Source organism: Chlorocebus sabaeus, chromosome 12 (genome assembly GCF_047675955.1).
Source record: "Chlorocebus sabaeus isolate Y175 chromosome 12, mChlSab1.0.hap1, whole genome shotgun sequence".
Lineage (NCBI taxonomy): Eukaryota > Metazoa > Chordata > Mammalia > Primates > Cercopithecidae > Chlorocebus > Chlorocebus sabaeus.
This window is the reverse complement of record NC_132915.1, coordinates 48,060,988-48,083,610: the sequence shown is the minus strand read 5'-3', so window position 1 is coordinate 48,083,610 and position 22,623 is coordinate 48,060,988. Positions and strand designations below refer to the sequence as shown.

Genomic DNA, 22,623 nt, shown 5'->3' with positions numbered 1-22,623 from the left:
ATGCACACAAGATTATGAGTCTTTTGAGGAAAGGGAATTCATTCATCTTTATATTCCCCAGAGCCTAGTAGAGTATTTGGCAAAGAGCATGCACTTCATAAATGTTTGTTGAATTGATGATTGGATGAGCAAAAGAGCTCCAAATCCAGATGTTAAAAAGATGTAAAACAAGCATCCAGCTGATGGGCTGATCATCCACCTTTTATCAGGCTGTTTTATCGTTAGCCAGGAGCTGCTTCACAGTAAGGCAGCAGTGGGTTTCAGCCAGTGACGGTGTGGGCTCTGCTGGAGACTCTGATGCTCCAGGTATGGGAGGCAGCCATCTAGCTGAGTCAATGTCAGGGATTTTGCTCCTAAATGCTTGTCTTGTCTGTGTTCTCAAATTTTCTTCAGTGTGTTTGCATTGATGAAAGGTATTTTTAGAATTTTTAAAAACTTGTAGAAGATGAATTTCAAAGGAGTCAAGGTTCCAAAGTCGTGATGACTTTGTGAATGTGCTAAGATGACCTGGTGAGGCCGACAGTTCTTATGCAAGAGGCAGGATGCAAAGAAAAAAATGTTTCCAAAGGAGCAATGGCAAGAGAAATGTAATGAAATTAAATAAAAAATGTTTGCCTTTATGAGTCATTATTTAAAATAATATTCTAGTATGAAGAGATAAATCTCCAGTAAGGGGTATTATCTTTAAACATATGCAATAAGCAAAACAAATAACAAAAAGTATTTATATTGCTTATACCTGCTGCCATACACGTTTCATGATATGAGGTCATGGGTTCATTTTTATAAGAAAAGTAAAAAATACACAATAAGGAAAACAATTATGTCTCTACACAAAAAATACAATGGCCCAAATGTCCTTTATTTTTAAAGATTTTCCCATGATAAGTACATTAATAAATTCTGCCTGTACTGGAATTTCTGGTTTCTTCTTGGTAGTTTAATTTACTGAGAGCTGAGTTGATTTCTTTGACACTTTTACTAATATTATTGAACCCAACACAAAGTGATGTTTATGTTTTGTTTGTAAGGTCAACTTTCCACTTAACATAATGAACTCTGCACTCTGCTTACAACTTCCAACTCACTTCATTTGTTTCCTCATTCACTTATTCATTCTTTCACCAAACATTTTTTAAGTACCCCCTGAGTGCTAGGCACTGTATTGGATGCTGGGGACTTATAAAAAATGATTACTAAGCCTCAGGTATTTGCAGTCCAGTGAGGGAGAAAAACTTAGTGTACAATGTGATCAGTTTTACAAAAAGGGAATACAACAAAGAGTGCAATTAAATCTTTCTGGGAAGCTTGGGGAAGCTGTAGAGAGCAATGACACATGAGCAGTTTCCAGGGAGATGAGGATGTGGCATAGTCAGACTGTGTGTACGCACTCAAGGTGTGAAGGGACTTGGCATGTTCAGATGACTCAGAGCAGTCCTTAGATGGTGCACCATTGGGTCCATGAAAAAGAGTAGGTGGAAAATTATTCCAAGACATTAGATTAGGGGCACATGGTGAAGTGCCTTTGGATATAACCTTAAAACCATGGGGTATCAATAGGAGTTTCAAAGTAGGGGGTAACATGCTCCAATTTGTTGAAAATGACTCAGGCAGCATAGGCCAGTAAGTTCCAAACAATACTGCTTTGTGAGGTATTAATAGGTATGCCATGGAGAAAGAGCTTCCTGGTCAAATAAGTATGTGTAACACTGCGTACCATAACCCTATGCAGGGGTTCTCATTGCATATTAATGTTTTAAAGGCTGGAAGAGAGAACCTGTAGTAAAGAATCATCAATACCAAGTTGGGAAACACTGGATGAGAGTTAGGCAAGATGAGACAAGGAGATCAAGTAAAAGATTGTTTGTAAGGGTTTGACGAGTTGATTGTAAGGAGAGGGATTAGAAAGGAAGAGAGTGGTGGGGGAGATATAGAAGATGGAATAAAACAGGGTATAGATGTTGACTAAGCGTGAAGGATGTGTGAGGCTGATAATGGCTCGAGTTTCCAGGTAGAAAGCAGGACAGATGGTGGTGTCACCCATACGATAATGATCAATGATGAAAGACCAGGTTAATGGGGGAAGGGGTGGCAGGCAGGTGTGTATCAAGCTTGGAGTCAGACCTTTGGAGTTTGAGGTAACTTAGCAACGTGTGAGACTGAGGGAGCCCAAAGGCAGCTGGACACAGTGCTATGTACACAGTCGAGGTCATAGCTGAGCCAAACTGAATTAGGACCTAGGGAAAGAAAGAAAAATGAGATCTGGAATCTCACTTACTAAACATAATTATTAAAATGAGAACAGAGGTCTTCGGCCATTTTGGGGATTAGAATTCCCTTGTTCATCTAGTCTCCATTAAGCTTTCTTGACTCTGGAAGTACAAGGGGTGTACACTGTACCTTCAAGGTTTCACATTCTTGTTATGGTGTGGAGCAAGGGGCTGCACACCCATCAGAATCAGAGCCAGCCCCATCAGAATCAGAGCAATTATGCCAAAGAGCTTCCTGCTAATAAATCGAAACAAAAACAACCACATGTGAAGCTGGACTTTCAATTTGTTTTGCTATGTTTATTGCTGCCTCTAAAGATAGGATCAAGTGTCCATTTCCTTATGAAATACACTATTGAAAATGAGATAAACATCCTAAGAGTTTTTTTCCTCCCTGGGACAGAAAATTTTAAATAAATATAGCCTCTAACTTATGTGGATTTATATTTTAGTCACTGGAATATAACAAAACTGATTACTATGTGACTCTGCCAGAATTCAGTCTTCTAATCCAAACCAAAGGTATTTTTATCTTTGCTTGAATGTATATATGTGTGTTTAAATCTAGACAATGAAAATTTTAATTCTCAGGCATTTATAGTTATCATTAAAATTCTCTTTTTCTTTATATCACTATCAGGGACTCCTCTCCCTTATGCTTTTTCACACAGCTGAACTGCAGGCATTTTGAATTTGACCTCGATTAAGAAAGGTTTAGAGGGAAATGGCAACACAATCACAGTTTTAAGCAAGGCAGGGATCCAGAGATTGTGGCAATTGTTTCTGTCTCTGCACAGATGTGTGCAATATGTACGTACAGTTGGGTGGACGCAATCATAAAACATATGCAATATAGAGAAAAATAAATTGTATTTCAAAGAGGACCAATTCATTTCAGTCTAACCCTTCAGCACCTTTTTTCTTCACTTCCTTGTTTCAATTTAATTTTTAGAACAAAAATGAAGGAATATTGATGCATACGATGTATACATTGATATATTAGATGCAGAGAGGCAAAAGGGTAGTGGAAGATAGGTGCCCAGTCTCAAGGAGCTTGTGCTAGTGGAGACTAAGTGCTTCGCCCACAAAATAGCAGGTGGTGGTGGGCTGAACAGTGGCCCCCGAAGATATCTTCATCTCAGTCCCTGGTACCTGTGAACACTTTGCCTTGTGCAGTAAAAGGGTCTTCACTGATGTGATGAGGGCTCCTGAGAGGGAGATATGATCCTGGATTATCCAGGATCATTTGGCTTGAGGGAGTCACAGTGGTCCTTAGAAGAGGGAAGCAGGAGGGTCTGAGTCAGAGAGAGAGGATGAAGGGATAGAATTAGCAGTGGGAGCAAGATGGAGGAAGGAGCCATGAGCTGAGGAAGCATGTGGCCTGTAGAAGCCAGAAAAGACAAACAGATCCTCGCCTTGATCTCCAGAGGGCACATAGGCCTGCTGCTCCCCTGAATTTAGCTAGGCGAGACTGAGTTGGGACTTCTGATCTCCAGAACTATAAGATAGTAAGTTTGTGTTGTTTTTTGTGGTAATTTGTTATAGCAGCAACAGGAAGCCAACACACAGATGAACTGTCCTGGATAGAGGCAACAAATATCGAGCGTTCTGTAAACTGCTGATTTTAGGACTGCCACCAGGTCTCTTCATAGTTTAAGTTAAGAGCAGATAGTAAAGAAGTCTTGGGAAAGCCATACTGCATAGTGGAAAAGAAAATGAGTTTGAAGCACACAGGGCCCTTTCACATTTACCAGCCTTGTGACTTGGTTTCCTCACTAGGTTGCTGTGAGGCTCAAAAGAGAGAGGCCAAGTGCAGCAAATGAGTCTAAAAGAGAATGTTCAAATTCCTATTAAGCTCACAGTACTTCAGGTTCCTCACATGCAAAATGGGGATAATGTTAGTAACTATCACATAGGATAGTGAGGATTAAGTGAGCTAAATATGTAAAGTGTCTAGAGCTGTGCTGAACACAGAGAAAGTGATGCTCTCATTATCAAAAGCAGCAGCTCCTGAAATGTAGCAAGTATTCAATAAATGACACCAGCAGAATGGGCATGTACCTTTCTAGCACCAAACTCAACGCTTTGCAGATGTGTCATGAGAGTTATGGGGTCTCACTGAGACTTGGTCTCTGCCTTCATTGACCTTGTGGTCTAACTCAGAAGTCATGAGAAAGCACCTGAGCGGGTAACACGTGGTTGTTAAGTGAGCTGTCTGCGACTGAACACCATGTGGTTTCAGTGTAGAAGGATAATAGAGGAGTCACTGCAGAAGAGGGAGGCTGCCTGCTGAGCCTTGACCAGCAGAGGGGAGTGGGAAATGGTAGGTAGGTAGGGGAGTGTACAAGCAGGGATGGGAGAGCCATGCCTGGAGACAGGGCAGGGACAGATGTGCAGAGGGATGAAGGCCTGAACAAGGCATGTACTGGCTTTAGAGTCACTGAGAAAAACCCTAGCAGTAGACTGTCACGACCAAGGTGTTTCAGACTAAATTGTGGTATAGGTAACAGTGATTCTCAATCATGGTGTTGTAACTCACCCGTGTGATATGATCCCTCATGAGGTGTGCAAAAATTCACTTATAACCCATATCAAAGAGGAGGAGGAGGAGGATGATGATGAGTGTATTTAATAAATTACAGAAGATGCAGAGGACTAATGCACATAAAATAAGTGTTCAAAAGCCATCTAAATATAAACTAACAAGATATTAAAGCTATTAATACATTGGTAAAGGTAAATATGAATCCTTCCCACAGACCAGAGATGAAAAGCAAAGGGAAGAGTATTAAGAGGCAGAACTGAAATAAAGATGGTCCCCTAACAACCAAAGCTAGAATTAGATTTCTGTTTCATTTCTGCTTAATTGTTTCTAAAACAAGATCTTAACATCAATACTTGGACTCCATGCCAAATCCTCTCCAGACCTGCAGAATGTGTAAATATTGGCTATTTGCCATTTGTCAGACAAATACTCTACAAAGAACAAAGAAGGTTGCATTCCTATCTGGCAGATGACAATTTACATAATTTATGCTTTTTTCCCTCCAGAAAGAGAAACATACGCATGAGGTCAGTGGCAACACTGTGTTCACATAGAGAGGAGAGAGAGTTTCTCCCCTCAAACAGGTAATGTCTATCACGTTGTTATCTGTATTCCTTAAATGAAACATGTGATTCCCCCATGTCCTTTTCTTTCATAGGAAAGAGGGTGTGGGCTGGGTGTTGAAGGATTGGAGACCTCAGCAGTATCCTCTGGCAGATCCTTGCTAAATGGAAAAGACCAGGTGAGTGTACACTGAGTTCCCTTTTTCCAGTAAGAACTGCTGAGGAATCAGGGCTAACCATGTGACGGATTGTCAACAGCTGGTGTCCTAACTAAGCTGAGTTCTAAAACTACAGCCAACTAGCCTAGGGATCCCTGAAGTTACTCTGGACTTATTGCACCATCCAACATAAACAATGGTTTCTTCTCACAAGCAGTCAGCAATAGCTAATTTTTCCCAACAAAACTTAACTAATGAAGTTGGATTCCAGTAAATAATGTAAGATGAATAGTCTATTGTTTACTCCACATTTAGAGATTACTAAAAGTGATCAAAGATTCTTTTTTTTTTTTTTTCGAGACAGAGTCTTGCTCTGTCACCCAGGCTGGAGTGTAGTGGTGCAATCTCGGCTCACTGCAACCTCTGCCTTCTGAGTTCAAGTGATTCTCCTGCTTCAGCCTCCAGAGTAGCTGGGATTACAGGCACCTGCCACCACAGCAGGCTAATTTGTGTGTGTGTGTGTGTATATATATATAATTTTTTTTTTTTTTTTTAGTAGAGATGGGGTTTCACCTGCTGGACAAACAGACCCTATGCACCAAACCGTTAACATGGCTGTCTCTGGAGGGTAGAAACACTGCTGACCTTCTGTGTTCTTTATTTCTTGTTATGTTTGACTATTTTTCACAATTATTGTGTCTCAGGTGTGAAAGGAGAGACTTTTTAAAGGTTCATTGGATGAACTTTAAACAGTTGTTTACTATTAAGTTTCCCAACCTGAAAAATGGACTTAAACCTGACTCATCCTCAAACGCTTCTCCCTGAAAGAAGGAAATAGAAAAGCTTTCAAAGTTAATTCATATCTTCACGGGCTCAAAGTAGATGAAAATTGAAGAATAAGTGATTCTCTGGAAGTCCACTGTTTCAAACAGGGATACTGGGCGTATGGGTGGTGGTGGTGGCAATTGACCAGAAAAAGGTCATATATGTGTCTGTGCCTTAGAAACTGAAAAAGCATTATAAGTCAATGTCATTATTCAGCAGCATGTGTGGCTATCAAAAAGACATCGGTGCTTCACTGCATTTCAAGGCTAGAACAATATTAAGACCTGTAACCATAAAAAACTTACCAGTAAGATGTAAAGCCAGCATTTTCAGGGCCTATAAGGACTATTGTTCATCTATTCATTCATTTCATCATTCAGTAAACATTTTATCCATAACTTATGTACCTAATAGCAACAAGCTACTAATAATACGGGGACTTAACAATTTCAACAGTGGAGGTTGATTTGAGATGGTTCCTCACCTTTTATTAGGATTGGCATGGGTTAGTGGTGCCGTTTAAGGTCATAGATTCATTCCAATTAGAGGTAACTTAGTATAAATGCACTAGTAATCAGGTGACCTGGGTTCTGGTCCAGGCTTTATGATCTTAAGCAAGCCTACATCTAGGCCACAGTTACTTCATCGGTAAAACAAAAGTGCTCATGTTTAATCCCTGAAGGGCCTTTGAGTCATACACAGTGGGTTTGGTATAGTGGAAAGGGCCACATAAGACTGAGGTGATGGCCAACCCCAAATTTGCTAGCTGTGTTTGCCTCAGTTACCTCAAACCTAAAATAAGGCTAACAAAACCTCCTTTTAACTGAATTGTGAGGATTTACTTCAGCTTGGTGTGCGATGATATATATTTCTTAAGTGCTGGTACATTGGTGTTCAAAATATATGACATCCTCTTCCATAAACCATCCCTAGTATCGTGGAATTAATGAACTTAGCCATATACATTTAAGCTCTAAAAGAAAATATATATTTAATGTCTGCTGCCAGAGGCTTCATACTTTAGTGTTTTGCTTATTCATCAGTGTTTGATTCTTTGAGTGTTTTGCTAAACTACAGCTCCAAGATGGGCAGAGAGCAAGCAGAAGGAAGGGGCTCTGCCAAAGATTAGGAGAAAGCACAGAGGAGGACATGTAGCTACCTAGAAAAGGGAGCCCCTTCTGCACAAGGCGAGGGTATGTGAGCTGTCATTCTCTCTCCTTCTCCATTGATGACCATATCATTTATCACCCAAATTGGGACACTTTTGAGAGTGAAAAAACTGTCTCAGTGAAACACAGATGTATGTCGCCTCCACCTTTCATGCTTACTTTTTGTGACCTTTGTTGTCCCTTTAAAGCAGTGTCTTATGTCCTAATAGGGAGCAAATTGCAAAATAAGATTTTATGCAATCAACTGAAAATCCTGTGTTTTTAAAAGGGATGCAAAAAGATGAACATTTCATAAATGCATATTATTTTTAGAAAGGAAATTATGATAAAATAGTTGTGCTATTATATATATGCCTGGTACAGGATCAGAAATTTTGTTTGTAAAGGGATAGCATATATTTTAGATTTTATGAGCCATATGTTCTCTATCACAACCATGCAATTCTGCCTTGTAGAGCAAAAACAGCCATAGACAGTACGTAAAATAATGGGTGTGTTCCAATAAAACTTTATTTACACACACAAAAAAGACTACAGGCTAGATTTAGCTTGAATGCTGCAGTTTGTCAACCCCTGTTTTGAAACAATGGTTCCCAGACTTTTGGAAGTCATAGGACCAGGAAAATAAAATACTTGGAATTGGCTCAGCATTTCTAACTTCTTATATTGCTAAGTAATGATGTTAAAAAAATCATTGCCTACTACCCTTATTTCTTAGAATTTTAAACAGCAAAAAAACTGGAAAGGGTGTAAATTAAAAACAAATTTAGCTTTATGGAAAACCCACCACATTGTCTTTATTTTAAAAAATTTTCCTTAGCTTGGTGACAACTGCCATAAATATGCTCAGGTTACCAGATGGGTCATCTGCATTGCTTTTGGAAGTCACTGGGATGTGATACAGTAGAAAAAGCATGATATTTGTAACGAAAAGATCTGGATTTAAATCAGCTTAGGGGAGTACTAAGAAGGGAGAAATGAGCAGACCTTGAACATCCCTTTAACATCCCTGGACAAAACCACTCTGAGAGAGCATCCCTTTAGTCACTGTTGCAAACAAAAGCTCCAATATTGAGTAACTCAGAACTCACCAGCTGCCACTGTGCAGGGTACCAGGCTGGGGGGCAATTGAAGCGGTTACAAGCTTGCACCGTGCTGGGCTTGGGCTGGCGACACAGCTCATCAGCCAGGATGACTGTTTCATTCATCTCTCTGGAAAGCAGGTGGGTGCAGAAGACGTCTCTGGTCTGTAGGCCGACCCCACATGTGAGACTACATGGACTCCACTTGCCAATTTCCCACCTGAGAAGAAATCAGAGAGGAAGAGAACACACCCTTAGTACCTGCGCAGAGAACGCTTCCCATGAAATCAAATGGAGTAAAAACCCCTAACTGGGAAAGTGGGAAGTGCCAGCCCAAGATTGGCTGGCAGTTCTATCCTAAGCCTAGAATCTATCCTCTCCCTTAATGCTCTAGAATTCATTTACATTAAAGCAAAGAGGGAGATAAAGTAGAATATCCAATTTTTACCCACAAAATCACCAATAATGGTTACAACCATGTTTATTCTGATGGGACATAAAAACTTCGTCAAACTAAGAGGGGAATGCTTGATGAGACATAGATTGAGTACATAAAGGCTTTGGGCACCACATACTGAATTGTGAGGCTTAAAGAGGACTTTCTGCTAATTTCTGCAGCCCCAATTCTTAGCAAGACTGAACATTTTTTGCTTGTAATTCTTTGGCTTCAAAGTGAAAGGTCATTGGCTTCAGCTTCCTTCAAAGTTCCATTGCTGCATAGAAACGTCTCTGTCTTATGTTTAAATATCATCACTGCCTGGGACTGGATAATGTAACAGAAGTGAAGCCTGCTCAATTGAGCAGTCTTCTTGAGGGGAAGTAAAGTGAAGAGAGTGGCTCATGATCTGGATGTAGCAGTCAAATAAGCAGATGAGTTGAGTGCATGAACTGGCCATTTCCAAAGGGTCAAATCTTGAGAAATACATTTACAGTGAACTAAGGGCCTATGAAAACAATCCCACTGTATTTCCCTGCTGATGCAGCCTCCAGACTGGGAATAATAAAGCTCAGTCGCTCAGGCTCTAAGTCAGAAGCATCCTCTAAAGATCAGTTTTAGAAAGTTCTGTTTACAATCTGAGGCACAAAGATTTTACAAACAGGAATTGGCCAAGAAAAAGCATGGTAAGTAGATCCTTTAGTAGCTAGTCCCACCTAGCTTTTGTCCTGAAAGTTGGTTGAAAATTTTTTGGTCTTAATGTTTTTCATCAGACTGTAAGACTAAGTGTATGCGCTCAATCTCTTCCTACTGCTCTGACATGTAACTAACTTTCCAACCTGTGTCCACTACCTCCTTTTATCTACACTAAGGTTAGCCATATCTGTAATAATCTGTTTGTTATTCTCCATTTATGCCCCATGGTTTTCTAGTTGTGTCTTTATGCAAGTTGTATTTCTAATTTGGAATATCTTTTGCCCTTTCCTTGCCCTTCAAAACGTCTTTCATTTCTATATGTCCAAATATAATCCATATTTAAAACACTGTATCCATACTTGCTCCAGACACTGACCATTTTCTCAGTTGTATTATGATTATTCTACGTGTCAAGGGCACTACGAGTGTATACACCTCCTGATGTAGGGCCTGCCTCTGAGTCAGTTTTGTATCACTCACAGGGTCCATCAGAACACCTTTTAGATAGTTAATGTTATTGGCTAAATGAGCAAATCAGTGAGATGAACCATCATAAAGGGCACCTTAACACATTATCTCATTTAATTGCCTCCAGAACAATATGAGGTAAGCGCTATTGATTATCCTCATTTTACAGTTGAGAGAACCTGGAAATCCAAGAGGCTGACTTGTTCAAGTATCCATAATTAGTAAGTAGTGAATCCAGGATTCAGACTTGGTTGTTTCTGGCTCTAAAGCCTCTGCACTTTCTATTGTACCATGCTGTCTCCAAAAAATACCTTGAAAACTCTCCTATGAACATTTGCAAAGTTTTAAAGGAATAGAAGAGGAGAAGCTGGTTGAATTTCTTTCTTTTAGATCCTTGTGTAAATTTCGATCAGCTTATTTTTAAACCCTTAGCTTAAGTTAATTATAAGCTTTACAACGTTGTGGTGTTATTGGTTTTAAGATACATCCATACATTCTTTGCCGTGCCTTCCTTCCAAAGGTGGAGTCTTGAGTATGGACTGGACTTAGTGGCTCACTTCTAATGAATAGAATGATACAGAAGTGATGCTATGTGACCTCCAAGACTAGGTCACAAAAAGGATAATGCTTCCAATTTGATGCTCTCTCTTTGCCCACTCATGGTGGTGGGGAAGCCAGCCACGATGTCATGAGAATACCCAGACAGTATTAAGGAAAGTTCATGTGTGAAACTGCAGCCTCCCCACCAATAACCAGCATTGACTTGCCAGCCGTGTGAGTGAGCTACCTTGAATGCAGACCCTCCAGCCCCAAGCTTGCCTTTAGATAACTGCAACCTCAGGAAAGACCTCAAGCCAGAACTGCATGTCCAAGATGCCTCCAAATTCCTCACTCAAATGAACTATGAGAGGTGATCAATGTTTATTGTCATTGTTAGCTACTAGGTTTGGAGGGAAATTTTTTATGCAGCAATAGACAACCAATACAAGTATATACCTTTCCCCAATTTGCATATGTTCATCAAAAGACATATGTAAGAATATCCATGGCAGCACTGCTCATAATAGCTCAAACCTGGAAAAACCCAAATGTTCATCAACACATGAATGAATAAAAAATTATGATATATTCACACAAGATTATATAAAGCAATGAGAATAAACTGCAACAATAAGCAACAACATAAATGAATCTCACAAACATAAAACTGAATGAACAAAGCCACAAACACAAAAATTGATACTGTGTGATTTATATAAGCTCAAAAGCCAAAACTAATCCACTGTGTTAGAAGCCAGGACATTGGTTACCCGTGGTGGGTAAAAACTAGAAGGGGAGCAGAGTGGGATGGGCTTCTGGGGTGTTTACTAGATCTAGGTGCTGGATCTGGGTCCATTTTATGAAAAATCACCAAGTGTACACATAGGATTTGTGTGTACTTTCCTTACGTGTATTATGCTTCAAAAAAGGTTTTCTTTCCACTCAAGGGAAATACTAAAATGTTGTGAGTGTAAAACAAAATCTAACATCCATGGCCAATGCTGGTGACCCCTCTTTGTATGTCTCATAAAATAGCTGCCTACACAGCTAGTTCTGTCCCAAGGTTAAAGCTCATCAAAGTAGAGGCTTTACGTCCTCACTTCCCCAAACTCTACCACCATTTCTGGCAGAAATTTAGCCCCTGGGACCTTGAAGCAGAGGCATTTTGGTAGCCATGAGGCCACCTGAGCACTGCTCAGAGGAACTCACATAACAGATGTATCTGCCTGCCCTGATAAAAGTGCACTGCATTCTCAAGGACAGAGGTCAGCAGAAGCTATCTGTATATTAAGGACTTTGCTGATTCTGGGTAAAAAATACTGTAATCAACTTAGGCCAAAAAAGAGAAAGCAGAGACTCTCCCCTACTTCTCTCCTGCAGAGAGGCTGCAACTGTGGGCCTGGGTTTTGCTGGGTGCTGATGCCCTACTCCCTGTGTTCTGTGCCTTTGGCTGTTTCTGAGAGAGGAACTGCAGGCCAGGCAGAGCCGGCTTAGGGGCAAGGTTGGCTATGAGTGGTGGCCTAGGAGACACTTAGAGTCCTTCTTTGAGGGGCCTGGCTTCTGCAGAAGCCTAGTGCAAGGAGAACCGGGGCTCTGGTCTAGGCATCAGAGAGTGAGGGCATTAGTGCCTTTTTTCCCTATTTGCTTGGCTTTTACTCATCTTTTCATTTCCATTTAAAATGCTACTTCTTCAGAGAGGAAACTCTCAACTGGGTAAACTTCTCTTACTGTATGGTCCCATTAATACTTTCCCCTTTGAAAATTCTCAACATACTTGTAATGTGACTTCCCCGCTCGACTGCTAGCTTGATGAAAGCATGGGGCTATGCCTATTTTGGTTTGCCACTTGTTATCTGTTGACCTGTGTCTCCAAAAAAAGATACGCTGGAGTCCTAACCCTTAGTACCTCAGAACATGACCTTACATGGAAATAGAGTCACTGTAGATGTAGTCGCTTAAGATGAGGTCATACTAGAGTAGGGTGAGCCCTTGATCCAATGTGACTGTGTTCTTATAAGAAAAGAGGGAGACACATAGGCAAAATGCCATGTGACCACAGAGGCAGAGACTGGAGCGATGCATCTACAAGTCAAGGAATGCTAAAGAGTGCCAGGAGCCACCAGAAACTAGAGGAGGCAAAGAAGGACTCTCCTTATAGGTTTCAGAGGGAGTACAGTCCTGCTGACACCTTGACTTTGAACTTGATTTTAGCTTCTATGACTGTGAGACAATAAATTTCTATTGTTTTAAGTCACCTGGTTTGTGGTACTTTGATACAGCAGCTCTGAATATGAATACATGACCAGAACCTCAGTGTTGAGCATGGTGCCTGCGACCTGGTAGATGTTAGTATGCAGTGAAAAACTGAGTTGAATTTGCAGTGAACTGTGTGTGTACCTCTAGATTAGTCACATGGCTGGTGGACATCTTACTGTGTCCTATATACAACTGTTTACTCCCAACTTCAAGGTCCCAGGAGCTCTGAACACCACACATTTTCCTTCAGTGTGGTGTAAACTCTTTTCTGACAAACTGGATCTGAATTGGCATGCTTTTGACAGGCTGCATCCCACTTTGTGTAAATATTTATACATTTTACCGCAGCAAGATTAGCCTGTTGGATTATGGTGCTTTACCCCAGAAATTGCTAGGGGTGTTATTCAATTTATGTCTTAGTAATCCTAACATCTTTCTAAAGTACAAAAAAAATTGGAATCTGAAACACATCTGCCCCAGTGGTTTTGGCCAAAGGATTGTGTCCCTAGATAAGGAGGGTGGTAAACATGATTGCTATGGTTTCTCTCAGCTCCTAGGCTTCAGGTGTTTAGCTTCATGGTTGGGCTCTTGGCCAAAATATTTGGAAGGCTGCTTTCCCCAGCATTCTTTTACTATACTGCTTTCTTTCCTCTCTGCTTCTTCTCTCTGTTTCTGTCCCTTTTGTCAAAACCTGCTTGCAGGAAAGGCTCCATGAGTTGACAGATCACAGTTGAAGTCCTCCTGGCTTGACCCTGCCCAGCACCCGAGCAATTGACTTCTGACCAGGGGCAGGCAGGAGACAGAGGGTCTCCCTCCACCTTACTGGCTGGAATTAGTCTTCCTGCCCTTTGCCCAGCCTCAAGTGTGCCTGGATCGGCCTGTCGTTTTAACTGGATTTTAAGCTTTCAGCTTGGCTTCCTAATTTCCACTTCGTTTCCCAGACAGTGCTGGAGTTCTGCCCAAAGTCCAGCCTGCTAGACTGTGGTCCTGTCACTCTGCCTGGATCTGGCCAGTCCCTGAACTTGGGCTGGGCAGAGCACCCTTAGCCATGCATGAGCTATAAACTGTGATGTGACCACAATCCAGCTGACATTACACATGGTTGCCAATAACAATAGTGATACTAACATTCATATCACACTTAAATAAGCCAGATTCTGTGCTAGTTGCTTTAAGTGCATTATTTCCTTTATTCCTCTCCACGGCTTCATGAGATAGGTACTATTATCCTCTCCATTTTCACAAGCAGGAGCTGAGGCCTGCAGAATTCAAATCATGGCTCCAAATGCCTGCTGCTGGGTCTTCCTCAATGCCATGGCACCTGTGTCACGCCCAAGTCCGCCATGACGTGGACACAAAGGCACTGAGAATGGAGCTGCTCCTTATCACGGGACCAGCTCTGTGGATTTATGAGCCTCAGTTCTGCATGATCCAAGCCTCATTCACTGAGGTCTCGGTAGAGCCCAGGACTTAGCTTACCCAAGATGTGGGAACATATATTGACTGCTTTACTAGAGAGAAAAGTACTGTAAGTTTCCCCATTTTACAGGATGAACTAACAGAGACTCTGAGAGGTTAGGTAACCTGTCCAAAGTCACACAGCTAGTAAACAAGAGAAGCAGCATTCAAACTCAGGCGGCCTGGCTCCTGCATGCTTAATTATTATATTATACTATCTCTTAAGGCCAGTAGAACAAAGTATTAATAGACCTGAGTGGCAAATGCTGAGATTCCTAGTGCTCATAGTTTCAGAAAATCACAGATGACAAAATGACAGATCTATTTCTAAATAATAGAAACAAACACACTGATACCACCCAGCGCCATGAGTCCACTCGCAGTTGTTATTTCTGTAAAGCAGCAGTGTACTTGGCAGCCAAATGGGCAAAGGCAGAGTGTGGTCTTCCCCAAGTGTTAGTTTTTTTGTAAAGGCGGCCATCAGGGTTAATATGGGCAATCAACGACCCATGATGGTTGACCCTTCTTGGCAGCTTGTGTTTGTATTAGCTATACAAAAGGAGGAATTTTTTTTTTTTTTTTTTTTTGCCTTCCTTTGGACAAGGGCTCATTATGTGAGTTGCCAAGGTTTTGCTCCTCTACTCTTTCAGAGAGGGTAATGACTATTGCCTCCAGAAACTCATTGTTTGTTGCTGGTATAAATGTTCATAATTCCTAATGGCAGACCCTCCCCACCCTGAGCTATTATGCCCTAAGAACCTTCTTTTACCTCGACTTTTGCAGCAAAGTTTCTCTTTATTCAGAAATTTAAAATGAAGTTTTGGTTTGGAGGAAACTGAAGTTATTATAAACTGAAATTATTTGTCAGAAGCATTCTTTAAACTTGTGCGTAACCCTCTAACTTGACATTGCTGTCCAACACTTCTGTCCTGTGATTTTCTTGTCTTCCAAAGATATTTGTTTCCCTTAGAATGCCTCTGAGGTCGGGAGGTGGACAGCAATTCGACAATAATAAACCAGACACCACTGAGTGCGCCAACTCTAGAAAGCCTAAGGAGGGGCACATACAGGGTCTAGGATGCATCTCACTTTCAGTTTCTTGGACTGTCACTAGTGGCTCCCAATTTATCTCTACATCTCTCGGTTTCCAATTCCTCCCTAGGCCACAGCCACCAAAATGTCAGTCAAAAATGCGAATCTGGTCACCTTACTTTGTCTGATTAAAAACCTCCACTGGAGTCAAGCTGAGCTTTCAGTGGAGGTGAGGAGCTAGTATGTCCAGGGCTCAGCTTTACTCCCTGGGGGCACTGGAGCACTGCATGTCTGGAGCTGAACTTTCAAACTGGCCTTTCCTTCTTCCTCTCCTTTCCTCTTCTACTTTGTAGGGACTGAACTTTAGTATGAGGTTTGGTGGGGAGTGGTCCTCTGGCCTGGGACAGGGGTCAGCACTGGGCCAGGATGGCTGGGAGTCAAATATTCAGGGAGGACTGACCAAATACATAAATACATAAAAAATAATGGGAGCCAGATTTCTTACTGTCAGAGGAGAGAGTTACAAATATGCGAAGTGGAAAGACTAAGATAAATCTAGTAGAATTGAATTGCTGTTGCAAACAGTATGAACTCATGGTTTTTAATAGATGGATAGACACAGATATATTAACAGATATAAATGCATATATACAACTATACATATATGTGTACAGTATCTCGTAGCTCTCTCTGAAAGGCCTAGAAGCAATGATATCCCAGTAGTATCAAGCAAATCAAGTGTCCAGATCTTGGGTTGTAAATACCATTCTCCACTAAAAGGAATCAGTTTCTGTGGAAAGAGCTGATTCTGGACAGAAATTGGGAGAAGAAAAAAATGAGCCTGAAATAGTATCTTGTACCAGAAAATCGAGAAGTGCTCAAAGAACGATGGGGTATATGTCAAAAGGGCATAGGGGCCAGCTTGAAAGGGCTTTTGCTGGTCCTGTCTGGGACAATTTGATAGTAATATATTTTAACCCTTTGAGCAAAGTGGAAATTCATAAATAAATAAACCGGAGAGAAGAAAAAACTACCTTATAGTAGAATGCCTATTAATAATCTAGAAGGAATGACAGAATTTATAGTTACCATTTGGCAATCATCATAATAATAATTGACTCAGGCAGTAATCATCAATCAATATTATATCTAGTGGGTCAAAGGTTAATGATGAACAGGATATTTACTTAACTCATATTGTCTCCCATAAAATACTTCTTTTTACTTATTAAGTGCTATATATTTATTAATTTTACAGCAGAAACACCTGGCTGACCATCATCCTAACCAAGTGATAAGAGTAAACATCACCAATAATGAGACACATTGTCATGAGCTGTCTCCTAATATGATGTACTAAGCAGAACATAGCACACTTTCCTGTTATTTCTGTCAAAAACTCAAAAATCATAAGAAAACATCAAGCAGGCCGGGCGCGGTGGCTCAAGCCTGTAATCCCAGCACTTTGGGAGGCCGAGACGGGCGGATCACGAGGTCAGGAGATCGAGACCATCCTGGCTAACACAGTGAAACCCCGTCTCTACTAAAAACACAAAAAACTAGCCGGGCGAGGTGGCGGGCGCCTGTAGTCCCAGCTACTCGGGAGGCTGAGGCAGGAGAATGGCGTAAACCCGGGAGGCGGAGCTTGCAGTGAGCTGAGATCCAGCCTCTGCACTCCAGCCCGGGTGACAGAGCAAGACTCCGTCTCAAAAAAAAAAAAAAAAAAAAAAAGAAAACATCAAGCAAACGCACATGGAGAGACGTTTTACAAAGTAACTGGCCTGTACTCTTCAAAAATGTCAACTATATGAAAGATAGAAGACTGAAGAAATCCCCCAGATATTGAGGCATAATACAGGACCTTGGGCTCTAAGATTGGATTGTCTGTGAAAGAATTGTGCTCTGCCACCCTGCTGTTGAATAATCTCGGGAAACTTGCTTAACAATTCACTCATTTAAAATGGGAATAATGGCAATACCTACTTTCCAGGGTTGTTATGAGGTTCCAGTGAGAATCTCCATGTAAAGGGCGAAGCCCAGGGCCTGGCACAGATGAAGGGCTCTGTAAGTATTAGCCAATATGAACTGTTATTACTGCATGCTCAATAAGTATTTGTTCAATGCAGAGATGATTATTGTGAGGATAGGAAACAAGTAAGTAGAGTGAGGCAGTTTCCTAAAGTCAGTCAGAGAAAGTAGCCATCGGTTTTGGAGACTGAGGAGAAGGGCATTTGTGACAGGTCCAACTTAGTTTCTCATTTAAGCATTCATTACTAAGCACTGTGACAGATCCAGATGTGGAAACCATGCTTACCACCTTTAAGATGCTTTCAGCAAAGATAGAGAAAGCAGACAAATGCCCAGGAGACATAACAAACAATGTTAGGTAACAGTTATGAGTGAACTGCGAAACTATTTGACTAAACCATGAGGACTGCAAGAGTTCAGAAAATGTGCAGTGTGGTGCTCATAACTACTTGCATTGACCTGATCAATTACACTTCCCAAAGACTGTTTACGTTATCTCACTTCATCCTCCTAACTCTGAAGTAAGCAAGCAGGCAGTATCATCTCCATTTTATGGACAAGCAAGCCAAGGTTCAGACAAACAAGTGATTTTCCCAAAGTTGGGATGGGCACTTGGGTTACTCCTCTACCCTGCTAAGTCTCTAAGGACTGGAGGAGTGAATCACGAAGGGTTACAGAGAGAAGGAAATAGTCAAGTCAGAAAAGCAGTTACACCCAGCAATCGCAGATGGATTTGCTACTCTCCACTTACCACCACTGTATTCTTGAAAACCCTTAAAAGAGGCCTAGAAAAGATACAGTAAAAGATCAAAGGAGATGTTAGACATTAAAAAGCAAAAATATGTTTGAAGGCCAAAAATTAAACAGAAACATGTATGATAAATCACACCATGAGAATCGGGGCTGTCTATCAAACAGTAACTTGCATGGCTCAGGAAATAGCAGATACAGCCACACTTCTCCTGGAAGTCTGCCTGCACACTGTGAGGTTTTGGCTCCATAAAAGTAGTGATAGCCAAGATTACCAAACACCTGAAGTGGCAAAGCACTCATTTCTGCTCAAAAACAGTTTGACCTTGCCAATTTGCCGCACCTTCGAAATCATCTCTAAAATAACTTAAAAAAAATAAAATCAACGTTACGAACATTACATATGACTCCTGTCAAACCATCTTTGCTATTTTGTAAATTAATAAATAGTTCTTAAAAAAATGGCACTTGATATACATTTACCATTTCATTACTAGCATGCCATTTGCATCGAAACCTACTTCCTTTACAGAACATGCCAAACAGCAGAATAACACCAAAACTAGGTCCAATTATATAAAGTGTCTTCAGCCTTCCCTCACTCTAACACACTTTTCTATGACATCCCACTGTCTGAAAATACTTATGTGCCTGTTCACCTACACACAGCTTGATTTAATTAAAACTTCTAAACTCTGGTTCCCATTTTCTGATCACCTTGTCTTCCAGGTGATAGCACATTAAAATGAGCTAGAATTCCTGCTGACTGTTATAATTCAGATATGAGCCTCTTGAGAAACAAATTAGTAGGGTAGATGATCTGCAAAGTTACTTTTACTCAGAGGAGTTTGATATTTTAGGTGGTTTGTCTAGATTTCTAGGTATAAATTTCTTGTTAAAAATAGTTCCAGGGTTGTTCTCCTTATGGTGGTCAAGATCATAGAAGAAATTACTTGCATCATGAATGGTGTCATCTGTTGTTGTGTTTCTTCTCTAATACTATCTTTTGGGTTTTATTCCAGTTTGTCTCTATTTTATATTAACTGATTAGCATCTTTACACTAAAAGCGTTTCACTAAATGAACCCCTTTTCTTTTCTAGAATTACCTCCTTTATACAGAGTGGGTTTCTGCCAGGCTCAGCCACTTGTTGGCTTCCCAATACACCATGTTTCTCTTTCACATCTGTGAATCTGCTTCCAGCTCTTCCTGACTTCATGTTCCTACCTCAAGATTAAGGACTGATTCAAGCCCTTCCTCTTCCAGCAAGATTTCCCTCACCGTCCCAGCTCACATCAACTGTACCCTCCTCGTGATTCTATTGGATTTACTTCCATTTACATTCTGGAATGCTTACTACACAGCTATTCTAAGTAAACTGCTACAACATTTAGTCTGACACAATTCTATTTACTTAAATGTTTTTCCCCCTAGTTACTGTCCCAAGTAGACCACAAGGCATTTAAGATTTAGGATCAAGTGCTTTGGGAGTAAGGAAATAATTTGACATTCATCCAATCAGACCATAAATGTCTCTATCTATTTACTGATTTGTAGGTGGCATTCCTTACTAAAACCCTACAAACCTAAGGATTTCTCCCTATTATGGGTTGGATGGTGTTCCCGCAAAAGATATATTAGTGTTAATTCCTAGTACCTCAGAATGTGATCTTATTTAGAAATTGGGTATTTATGGAGATAGTTAAGTTAAAATGAGGTCACTTGGGAGGCATCCAAGATGGCCGAACAGGAACAGCTCCAGCCTCCAGCTCCCAGCGTGAGTGACACAGAAGATGGGTGATTTCTGCATTTTCAACTGAGGTACCGGGTTCATCTGGTTCATCTCACTGGGCATGTCTGACAGTCAGTGCTGGTCAGCCAGTGCAGCCCGACCAGTGAGAGCTGAAGCAGGGGAAGGCATCGTCTCACCTGGGAAGCACAAGGGGGAAGGGAATTCCTTTTCCTGGCCAAGGGAAACTGAGACACACAACACCTGGAAAATTGGGTAACTACCACCCTAATACTGCGCTTTACCAAGGGTCTTAGCAAATGGCACACCAGGAGATTATATCCCACACCTGGGCCAGAGGGTCCCACGCGCACAGATACTCCCTCATTGCTAGCATAGCAGTCTGAGATCTAACTGCAAGGCAGCAGCGAGGCTGCGGAAGCGGCGCCCACCATTGCTGAGGCTTAAGTAGGTAAACAAAGCCACCGGGAAGCTAGAATTGGGTGGAGCCCACGACAGCTCAAGGAGGCCAGCCTGCCTCTGTAGACTCCTCCTCTGGGAACAGGGTATAGCTAAACAAAAAGCAGCAGAAACCTCTGCAGATGTAAAAGTCCCTGTCTGACAGCTTTGAAGACAGCAGTGGTTCTCCCAGCACGGTGGTTGAGATCTGAGAATGGACACACTGCCTGCTCAAGTAGGTCCCTGACCTGTGAGTAGCCTAACTGGGAGACATCCCCCACTAGGTGCAGACAGACACCTCACACTTCACATGGTGGGGTACACCTCTGAGACGAAGCTTCCAGAGCAAGAATCAGACAGCAACACGCTCTGTTCAGCAATATTCTATCTTCTGCAGCCTCCGCTGCTGATACCCAGGCAACCAGGGTCTGGAGTGGACCTCAAGCTAACTCCAACAGACCTGCAGCTGAGGGTCCTGACTGTTAGAAGGAAAACTAACAAACAGAAAGGACACCCACACCAAAACCCCATCAGTACGTCACCATCATCAAAGACCAAAAGCAGATAAAACCACAAAGATGGGGAAAAAGCAGTGCAGAAAAGCTGGAAATTCAAAAATCAGAGTGCATCTCCCCCTCCAAAGGAATGCAGCTCATCGTCAGCAATGGAATAAAGCTGGATGGAGAATGACTTTGACGAGCTGAGAGAAGAAGCCTTCAGTCAATCAAACTTCTCAGAGCTAAAGGAGGAACTATGTACCCAGTGCAGAGAAACTAAAAACCTTGAAAAAAGAATGGATGAATGGATAACTAGAATAATCAATGCAGAGAAGGCCATAAAAGAACTGATAGAGATGAAAACCATGAAACGAGAACTACGTGACAAATGCACAAGCTTCAGTAACCAACTCGATTGACTGGAAGAAAGAGTATCAGTGATTGAAGATCTAATGAATGAAATGAAGTGAGAAGAGAAGTGTAGAGAAAAAAGTGTAAAAAGAAATGAACAAAGCCTCCAAGATATATGGGATTATGCGAAAAGACCAAATCTACGTCTCATTGGTGTGTCTGAAAGTGACGGGGAAAATGGAACCAAGTTGGAAAACACTCTGCAGGATATCATCCAAGAGAACTTCCCCAAACCTAGTAAGGCAGGCCAACATTCAAATTCAGGAAATACAGAGAATGCCACAAAGATACTCCTCAAGAAGAGCAACTACAAGACACATAATTGTCAGATTTACCAAAGTTGAAATGAAGGAAAAAATGTTAAGGGAAGCCAGAGAGAAAGGTTACCCACAAAGGGAAGCCCATCAGACTAACAGCAGATCTCTCAGCAGAAACTCTCCAAGCCAGAAGAGAGTAGGGGCCAATATTCAACATTCTTAAAGAAAAGAATTTTCAACCCAGAATTTCATATCCAGCCAAACTAAGTTTCATAAGTGAAGGAGAAATCAAATCCTTTACAGACAAGCAAATACTGAGAGATTTTGTCACCACTAGGCCTGCCCTACAAGAGATCCTGAAGGAAGCACTAAATATGGAAAGGAACAACAGGTACCAGCCATTGCAAAAATATGTCAAAATGTAAAGTCCATCGATGCTAGGAAGAAACTGCATCAACTAACGAGCAAAATAACCAGCTAATATCATAATGACAGGATCAAGTTCACACATAACAATTTACCTTAAATGTAAATGAACTAAATTCTCCAATTAAATGACACAGTATGGCAAATTGGATAAAGAGTCAAGACCCATCAGTTTGCTGTATTCAGGAGACCCATCTCACAGAGACACACATAGGCTCAAAATAAAGGGATGGAGGAAGATCTACCAAGCAAATGGAAAACAAAAAAAAAAGCAGGGGTTGCAATCGTAGTCTCTGATAAAACAGACTTTAAACCATCAAAGATCAAAAGAGACAAAGGAGGCCATTACATAATGGTAAAGGGATCAATTCATCAGGAAGAGCTAACTATCCTCAATATATATGCACCCAATACAGGAGCACCCAGATTCATAAAGCAAGTCCTTAGAGACTTACAAAGAGACTTAGACTCCCATACAATAATAATGGGAGACTTTAACACCCCAATGTCAACATTAGACAGATCAACGAGACAGAAAGTTAACAAGGATATCCAGGAATTGAACTCAA

At 41.2% G+C, this 22,623-nt stretch overlaps 1 protein-coding gene across 3 annotated transcripts in view; it reads right to left on the bottom strand.

The window, feature by feature from the left end:
- Positions 1-22,623, bottom strand: part of ADAMTSL1 (ADAMTS like 1) — a 419,132-nt gene that overhangs the window by 134,904 nt on the left and 261,605 nt on the right. For all 3 annotated transcript variants that reach the window (XM_007969153.3, XM_007969155.3, XM_007969154.3), the window contains one exon: positions 8,622-8,832. In XM_007969153.3, coding sequence (XP_007967344.3) covers positions 8,622-8,832 — 211 coding nt within the window. The remainder of the gene's footprint in view (positions 1-8,621; positions 8,833-22,623) is intronic.